The 9,501-nt window shown below is 38.9% G+C and overlaps 1 protein-coding gene across 1 annotated transcript; it reads right to left on the bottom strand.

The window, feature by feature from the left end:
* Window positions 1-4,216: 4,216 nt before the first annotated feature.
* LOC134647610 (nucleoside diphosphate kinase 7) lies at window positions 4,217-9,133 on the bottom strand. The gene is made up of 7 exons (XM_063501968.1): window positions 9,017-9,133; window positions 8,664-8,944; window positions 8,412-8,573; window positions 6,999-7,197; window positions 6,386-6,613; window positions 5,351-5,464; window positions 4,217-4,513 (listed from the first exon to the last, which is right to left on the bottom strand). Exons 1-7 carry the CDS (start codon window positions 9,017-9,019, stop codon window positions 4,373-4,375), a joined length of 1,128 nt encoding a protein of 375 aa, XP_063358038.1. The 5' UTR covers window positions 9,020-9,133; the 3' UTR covers window positions 4,217-4,372.
* Window positions 9,134-9,501: the final 368 nt, after the last annotated feature.

Genomic DNA, 9,501 nt, shown 5'->3' with positions numbered 1-9,501 from the left:
AAAGCATTTTGCCCAAGCTGAAACGGAGACCTTCGCTGACGCTCGGCCAACAAAGACAAAGTTTATAGATTCGGTTTATTTTATAATGACACAGCACCATAAATGAAGTGAACTCGGTTTTAACGGTAGGTATAATAGGTATTTTACGTTTTTCTACAGTGCATAATAAGGAAGTAAGTGTGTGTACTCCGTAAGTGCTACATTTTGTAGGTCAACATAGGCGCAGAAAGTTTCAAAAAGACAAGTGAAATAGCCATAGGGCCCATAGGTCGCACGTAAAACAAACCAACTAATCAAGCACTCCTTGTTGGCGAGCGATGCCGGAACGGCAAGCCGAATGGCGTCTGCGTCACATCCCGTTATTATGGAAATGGTCCTGACAGTGGTGACGTCCGAACGGCTAATAAAGGTGTCACTGCAATATGGTGGCAACTCCTATACGTTCCTTACCTACTTATACCTACTTGTGCTTTATTGATTGTCATTCCTTATGCCATGAATGAACAACTAAAAAACCTGACTATACTTACTTAAAAATACCTTAAGGTTAGAAATTGGTTCTTAATATTCCTACCTAGGTACCTCAATTTTGAATTATCTTCAGGCGAAAAGTTCAACCTGCCCCTACTATGAGAATCCCCCCCGTAGTTTAGAGCTGCCAAAATGCGAACGTAGGTATAGTACGGCTCTTCTGAGGTGAACTTTTCGCTTCAAACCGTAATCTTTCAAACAAAGGCCATTGTCTCTATTATCGCAAAAGCGCTTGCTCCCGACTTGGCACGTGCCAGTACAACATTCATATTGAAAAACAACCGGTATCGTCATAGTATTAAGGTTCAAATTTAATGTCACTGATATTCTGTATATTACGTTTTGGTAGTGTAGGACGATAGACCGCCCCGAAGCGATACGGCACTCATATTATTTTGATACTTAGTGTGGTGTTAAAAATGAAACACGGTTATTTATGATAAAGCGTTGTATATTTGTTATATAACAAAATCTAAGGTAACAATGTAAATTTAAGATTAATAAGTTTAACATAGGTATAATCAAAATTTTTCCGTGTAGGTATATAAACAGTTATACGTACTACTAGATAAAATCGTGTCATAAAAAATCAGATATAATCAATTTCTTTCTTATATTATAACCGACCTTTCTTCTGACCGTTGACACGTGACGTTTTGTTAGAAAAGCTGTACGCTTTAAAGCTCCACGTTTGCCTTATCAGTGTTTTTATTGTTACTATGCGTCGGCATCACATGAGGTGCTAATTTCACAGTATCGTTATTTTAAAGATAAGAAAAAATAACAATGCTTGCAGCTGCACCTTTGTAAATTATTACATTTACCACCGCAAGCTAATAATTTAAATAAAACAATATAATAAATAACCGCGTTTCATTTTTAACACCACACTAAGTATCAAAATAATATGAGCGCCGTATCGCTTCGGGGCGGTTTATCGTCCTACACTACCAAAACGTAATATCTAGAATATCAGTGACATTAAATTTGAACCTTAATACTATGACGATACTGGTTGTTTTTCAATATGAATGTTGTACTGGCACGTGCCAAGTCGGGAGCAAGCGCTTTTGCGATAATAGAGACAATGGCCTTTGTTTGAAAGATTACGGTTTGAAGCGAAAAGTTCACCTCAGAAGAGCCGTACTATAAAGTCTATTGTTTTAGTCTAAGTACCGAATGAAAAAATAGACTTTAGGTAGGTACCTCCGCTTTGCCATACAAACAAGAAACGCCTGAAATTATTATAAGAGCATTTTTTCGCAAATATTTAACTTAACCCGATGAATGCCCGATGAAGTCGGACGATTCGCTTTTTCAAATATTGAAAAAGGTTGAAATTTGAAACCATCCAGAAGTAGATACGGTTATAAACTGCCACCATTGCCAGTCAACAGCAGGACACGTCTCCCGCGCGTGCACTATCAATACTCGCTTCAATTATATTATTTATATCGCGCCATAGGGCGATGTCACACTCGGCTCGTGCCAACCTTGCGATTCACTGTGACTTTTTTTATATTTACACCTATACAGCACCCTTTACCCTTATAGCCTAAATTAAGTCCAAAATGTGTCAACAGACGGCTGTGGACGTCATCGGAAACTCTTGCCAAGGACACAGAATAAATAATAGTACTATGTACTCACTCTCTAACAAAACGCGTCTGTTACGATCACTTTTAGCTACCTGTAGCAAAGCGACGAAATGGCGGAGTGAGACACGCCTGCCAAGGATGCCAACGACGGCTACCGTCAACTTCGCTAATGCAATAGGGACTTACGCGGGACTCCGTAAAGTTCAATTTGGCTGAAATAATCGCGATCGCCTGGCGACCAGGCATATTCCTTCGCCGTCTGGCATTTAAAGGATTAAATACCTAAATATTTTGGGACCTTAAATTATACATGTCAACATAATTAACATAGTCACTATTTAAGCAAGCTACTACTAGTAATGAAAAATTTTAATAATCCAATGTAAATAAAAACCGGCAAACAATAAGACACTTCGTCATAAGAAAGAAATTCAAATACCTACCAATAGGAACTTAAAAATCTCGGTTTCTTCTTCATTAGTCATTCAAAAGTGATTATACCAAAAGTCCATTGTGTGAATTGGATTATGTCGGGCGGAGTTGGGCAGTTATTTAATAATAGACCAGATAAGTGAATTCCATGTATATTTCAATAGTTCATTCAGTGCACAAATTCGGAACTCAAATCAACTCAAATCTCGTTATTCAACATTATAATCTCATGAAAACATTGCAGCTCACTCACTCACTCTGTGCCAGTATAAAAGTTTAAGTAAACTGTAATAAGCGTATTGTATGAGGTTGCACAGATGACTAAAATAATAGACATGTAAAGTCAGTGATATGGCGCTACACATTTTAATTTAACTCGTAATCGGGTTGTTCTGACTACTTCAAAAAGTCGGCGAAATCCGAAAATCACGCTTATTTCCATCATATTAGAGTCCATTTTTGGAATTACCCGACATTTTGAACTTTTCGGAATACACCTTACTCTAATACTTTAAAACATATTACATACACATTTTTTACACACACGATTATTCTAAACTAAACTACGAACTAAATAGAAAAATCCCTTCCAAGGATGCTGGCGGCGTTGCCCCTTTGCACCGCCAGACTTAAACGCTGGGCAAAGAATGACTGCTCTGTGATCGCCCGAGACACCTATTAGTCGGACCGACACTTATGATTTTTGTCATGTCGGTCGACCATGGGCCGTCTTTCTATTGCAAACGCCGCAAACTCGTACTCGATCATTAGGAAAGCGTATTTGCGACGCTCGAGTCTGGGCCTGGTCCGCGGCGGTCCCGGGCTCCGGAGCCGACCCTTCTGTGGGACGGGGCCAGCGTATCGACGCAGGTAGCGTCCCACGCTAAAGGCCGGCCAAGACTCCAAGGAACCAGAGTGCAGCCGTCTGGTCTCTTGCCGTAGGTGGCAGAGAGGCCTGACGTAAGGAGGCGGTGCCACAGAATAAATAATAGTGCTACGTACAGAAGACTCACTCTAACAAAACGCGTCTGTTACGATCAGCACAGATATGGCCGCTAGGTGGCGACAGCGCCACGCGCGGCTTATGGCTTTCCCCAAAATTGGGGCCGAACGGATGTACTTTTAGCTACCTGTAGCAAAGCGACGAAATCGCGGAGTGAGACACGCCTGGCGGTGCTAAGGGCGCGGCGGATCAAGTCATTTAGGCATGCCGGTAGTCACCCTGCACTCATTTGGCAGTACAGATCGTGCCGTCTCAGCGCATCCACCGGCTTTCGCATTCTATCTCTTTTTTACTCAGTCTATTTAGTGCCTTTGCCAAATCCGTCTGCAGGTTAATTCCGTACGATTGCATTGCTGCATGATCGATGAAACAGCAGACAATATTAGCTAAGGTTGGTATTCCACATCTCCAATTTCTTGGTCCAATGTGCATTGCGTCTCACTCTCTCACAAAGCAAATTGTGAGATGCAAATACACATTGGACAAAGAAATTGGACAGGAGGAATACCATCCTAACGCTCTAGAATCGTCGGTATTATTCAAAATCTATAGTACAAGTTACTTTACTAATTTGTCAACAAAATATTCTAGTGAATTTCAATGGACTTCCAAAGCCATTGAAATTTCACTAGAATATTTTGTTGACAATAGTTCCAAAAATCTGTAATGTAATAATTGATATTTCTATAGAGTTGGCGTATTTATTTTGAACGGTTGCAGCGCCATCTCCGTCAAGGTTTGCGCGTTTTAAATTCTGACTTTACATGTCTATGGTATTATAATAATCTGTGGAGGTAGCAGTCTTTGTTCAGGAGTCCAGGATCTTGAAGAAGTACTCGACCTCGAGCAGGCCGTCCTCGGGCAGGTCGCTGCAGTGCACGGCGTTCTGCACCTTGGTCACGCCGAGCTTGGCGCGGAGCGTGTGCGGCCGAAGCAACCGAGCGATTTCCTGATAATTATTCATTTCATTTATTTGCAATCATAATGTTGTGTTTTACAAAATATACAGGATTACCTAGATACATGAGCATTTAGGGAGACATTATTTTACGTAAGTCAAGAGTATAAAAGTATACTGTCACTAATATCAGGTAGTAAACATTACTAATTAAAGCTATGGGGTTAAAAATCCCATTATTCATTATATAGGGTGCAGTGGCTGGTGTGAGTATTGTTACCATTGGACGAATAAATCAAGAACGACTGTGTGCGACTGACGAGCGACCGTTTTTACCATAATCGCATTTCTCCAATATCCAGGCTATTGCCAGATGGCGTCACTAACACATTCAGGTCTCAGTTCTATCAAGTTTAATGGGCGCTTAAAACTCTGGTTCCTTCCTGGTTCGGGTCGGGTTCCACAGCGCCATCTATTGAACGGAAGTTGAGTTATTTTGAACTATATAAATCAGGTCTTTGTTCCATCCCTTTTGTTCGACGCTTAAACCATCATAAAGACTCAACTTCCGTTCATTCTTATTATTCTTATTATTCAATTAAAAAACCGGCCAAGTGCGAGACGGACTCACGCACGAAGGGTTCCGTACCATTACGCAAAAAACGGCAAAATCACGTTTGTTGTATGGGAGCCCCACATAAATATTTATTTTATTCTGTTTTTAGTATTTGTTGTTATAGCAGCAACAGAATGACATCATCCGTGAAAGTTTCAACTGTCTAGCTACCACGGTTCATGAGTTACAGCCTGGTGTCAGACAGACGGACAGCGGAGTCTTAGTAATAGAGTCCCTTTGGAACCCTAAAAATTTAATAATATAAAAATTACCGGATCGAAAGGGCCGACCAACTTCCGAAACTCGACAGCTGTGTTGAGGGACTTGTCCTTGGCTTGCAGCTCCATCGCCACGCACGCGCCGCTCGACAACTCCTCCACCATGCCCTGCAACACAGATAATATATTCATTCATTCCACCAACAGGTATTGCCAAATTCACTCATTCGATGGAATTTACCTATGGTAAACGTTGTTACTGATTCTAGAAATATTACAAATATTTTTGGTACAAGCTTTTATCGCTGACTGTACTTTTTTTTTCCACAGACAACTAATACTCATCGAGACAATTCTAAAAACCCCAAACACAATTAGGTTCCGTTGTTTTATCACAGAGTCCCTATGACTACCTCCTGTCTCCATCATCAGATCAGCTCCATGGTACCATTGGTACCATAATATTGCATTGTCACCCGACTTACAGACGTATGCAAATTTTCAGCTTCATCGGAAACCGGGAAGTGGGTCAAATTTAACTTGCAAGATTTGATTACAGACCGACAATGGGACAGGTGAAACTAAATAAAAGCTTGTAATTAATGGAGATCTTGTGTTTTGCGGGGTGACAAGCTAATAATTATATTTCTGTATGGAGTTGCGACATATCACATAATAAAGGGGCACGACTTCATTTTTAGGGTTCCGTACCCAAAGGGTAAAAACGGGACCCTATTACTAAGACTCCGCTGTCCGTCCGTCCGTCCGTCCGTCTGTCACCAGGCTGTATCTCACGAACCGTGATAGCTAGACAGTTGAAATTTTCACAGATGATGTATTTCTGTTGCCGCTATAACAACAAATACTAAAAACAGAATAAAATAAAGATTTAAGTGGAGCTCCCATACAACAAACGTGATTTTTGACCAAAGTTAAGCAACGTCGGGCGGGGTCAGTACTTGGATGGGTGACCGTTTTTTTGCTTGTTTTGCTCTATTTTTTGTTGATGGTGCGGAACCCTCCGTGCGCGAGACGACTCGCACTTGGCCGGTTTTTTATTGAACCCTTTAGGTATGTAACATTACGTACCTTATACTCAGGCACGATGCCTTTGTAGACCTCATAGAACTCAGCGGCGTTAACCGTCTCAACGATGAGCATGTTGAGAGCGGAGACCTCGAAGCCCGCGTCGGCGATGGTCTCGAGCGCGGCGCCGAGCTTGCCGTCGCGCACGGCGTGCGGCTTCACCACGCACAGCGTGCAGTTGGACAGCGTGGCCGTGAGACGCAGCCGCGTGCTGAAGAAATATGCTATGTCCTAAAACATACATTTTAATATGGGGTTGGTCGGTGGAAGTGTTTTACAGATGGCGCCAGCATAGGTTTAGTAGTAGTAGTAAACTTTTTATTGTACAAAAATACATATTAAAAATAACAAAAAAATAGTAAGACGTACAAAGGCGAACTTATCCCTTTGAGGGGTCTCTTCCAGTTTTACCTGTGAGTCCTAAGATGCGAACTTATCCCTTTGAGGGATCTCTTCCAGGTTTACCTGTGAGTCCTAAGATGTGTCAGTCTTTTTTTTTTTGTTTGGATTCTTTAAGCCAAATATCTCATAGTTCTGTGTGAGTTAGCATATGTCTATGTTGTAAAAACCACCTGCCAATGTAAATATATATTATATAATTGTATGAATCACATACCTCTAAAGCATGTTCTGGAGTTGGTGATGCATGCACACAGTTTCTCACAGCATCAGATCCGTAGAGGGCTCTTATAGTACCAGGAGCAGCCTTCAGCGGGTCCATGTCACCAATGCATTCCTTACATGCTGCCACTGCATTATTCCCCACTAACTCCATGCCTATTACTAGTTGCCCTTGCATATATTCCATTGTATATCTGAAAATATAAATGACCCTTACAATTTCTCATTGCTATACTTCGTTTTTTTAGCATTAGAAATAGGGTAAACAATCTTGATGTGTCTTTTAATTGAAAAACACATTTTAAAAATAAGTTACGGTAAATATGTAACAATTATGAATCTAATACGATCTTTTATAGTCTTCTGCTTTCATAAGTAATACTTATTGATTTTTAAAAAGTGTTTTTCAATTAAGACATGTCAAAATCGCTTACCTTCTTTCAAGTTCTTTCTAATGCTAAAAAAAACGAACTATAGTCCAAAGTGACCCAGAGACAAATTGGGACACATTGGGGAAACAGTGGTTTGTAACCTTTGCAATATTGTCACTCTTGTAGCCTAACTGGAGATATTACACCCCCAAATAAAATTATTTCAAGCCATAAATACGAAAAATAGAAACTGTAGAACCATGAAAAGTTAAATAACTTAAAATGTGTTATGTTTATTATACCACAATGTGGTAATCTCATTAAAATTAACCCTTAAATGCATAGTGATGCATTTATACACACAACATAAACATCAAATGTTATGCATTATTAAACAAATTCTATTTATTCTTGTATATTATTTCAATAGTAAAACTAATAAATTTTCCGAATTATTACATAAATTTACGCAGTATTTTAATTTATAAAAGTTACATTTGTTTATAGATGAAATGTCGGAAAACTTGGAAAAACCTGGAAGTTGATGATTTTTAGTATGTGATTTTGGGCAGATTTTTCGGGGTTTGTAATTATTTTATATTTAAAAACTTTATCATAGGTATATCACAAATAGTGTACCTTTCTAATGGTAGTAAAAAATTTCATATATCTATTACTGAAAATTACATATTTACACTAACTACACTACCACTGATTTCGCAGTGAAAATCGAAGTTATATTTTTTTTACTATTTTTCCTAGAATCGGCAAACAATTATGTGATACATATATTAATTTCGGGCTAAAAGAAAAAGTCATGCATTTAAGGGTTAAATATGAGTCTGTAAACTGTCTCTTATCTTTTTTCTTTCTCAGCTTTGTACAGCAGTAAGTATTACTTGTTCCACACCTCTAAATGAGTAAGTCAATTTCCAGAAAAATAGTATGGACCTCTATGACTGTTCTGCTACTACAACCTTGATCTGATGTTGAGTAATAACAATATACTTATACTATAAGAACTTTATAAAACTTACGCATATGTAGGATCTGTAAGCATATGTCTATAAATAAAATTTATGTCATCTGCAGTTATGCAAGCTTTTTTCATTTTAGAAATGCGTAGTCCATGAGCATTCAATTGTGTGACAATTTTTCCAACAATGTTAGTTGGTATAGGTTTGATCATTGCAAATGTCCTGGAACAGTAATAAGTATTTATTTGTGGAATTTAGCAATTGGACAATATCAAGAGGATAGTATATAAGAGAGTTATGCGTTATACGTACACTTCCATATCTTTCTGTATTTTTTTTCTGGTGTCTTCGCAAGCGAAATCTACTATTTTAATAAGGCGTCCTAAAATTAACAGAGTACCACCAATACAAAACTTATCCAAACTAATGCCATTTACTTTTACCCTTCGGACAAAGGTTTTACGAGTTTTCAAATCATACATTTCTACGGTATCGTCATACGGAAAATAAAATACATTGTATCGTCGTGTTACGCTGGCTTGGCTGTCGTACCATTCGCCGACAAACGAATATTTGTCTTGGTAGGCCCCTTCCTGCAAGCAGAACAAAAAGTCCAAAGGAAATGTAATCCACATTTTAACATTATTATAAAAATGAGTACTCACCATTGTTTATTGAGAAATAAAATTCATATCTAAAAGTGATCTTTTAATATATTAAAACTAAACGATAGCAGCTTGTACTTGTAAAGATTAGCAATACCGTTCCGTCTTCAAAAACAAACTTGACACTGACATATTTGCTTATTTGACATTGACACTGCTAATATTGCCGTTGCAGAAAATACCATAATTGTCTTGGCATGCTACACGATCTGATTTTGAATAAAAAAGCTTAGCTACACTAATTTAAAGTATACTGGGTCAACCAAATCTTGTCAGTAAATAGAAACAAAAAAAACTATACTCATCCTTTTCTTTTGGGTGCTAGTACTAGTGTAAGCCAAAGATGGTATGATTCTCTCTATGTTTGAAATCAAACAGACCTTTGACACACTATAGTAACCGCACCGCGACCTTGGAGCGTCGCACCCATAAGTGAGAGCGAGAAACAGATATCTCTTCCTCGCTCTCACTTATGGGTGCGTGCG

The sequence above is a fragment of the Cydia amplana genome, chromosome 4, assembly GCF_948474715.1.
Source record: "Cydia amplana chromosome 4, ilCydAmpl1.1, whole genome shotgun sequence".
Taxonomy (NCBI): domain Eukaryota; kingdom Metazoa; phylum Arthropoda; class Insecta; order Lepidoptera; family Tortricidae; genus Cydia; species Cydia amplana.
The sequence above is the reverse complement of the archived record's forward strand: the minus strand, read 5'-3'. Positions and strand labels throughout refer to the sequence as shown.

Bases quoted from the DNA above. Each gene is read 5' to 3' on its own strand.
- LOC134647610 (XM_063501968.1), bottom strand. The intron at 8,574-8,663 runs GTACGTATAACG...TTACTGTTCCAG, and splicing joins ATACAGAAAGATATGGAAGT to GACATTTGCAATGATCAAAC. The intron at 4,514-5,350 runs GTAATTTTTATA...AATAATTATCAG, and splicing joins TGGTCGGCCCTTTCGATCCG to GAAATCGCTCGGTTGCTTCG.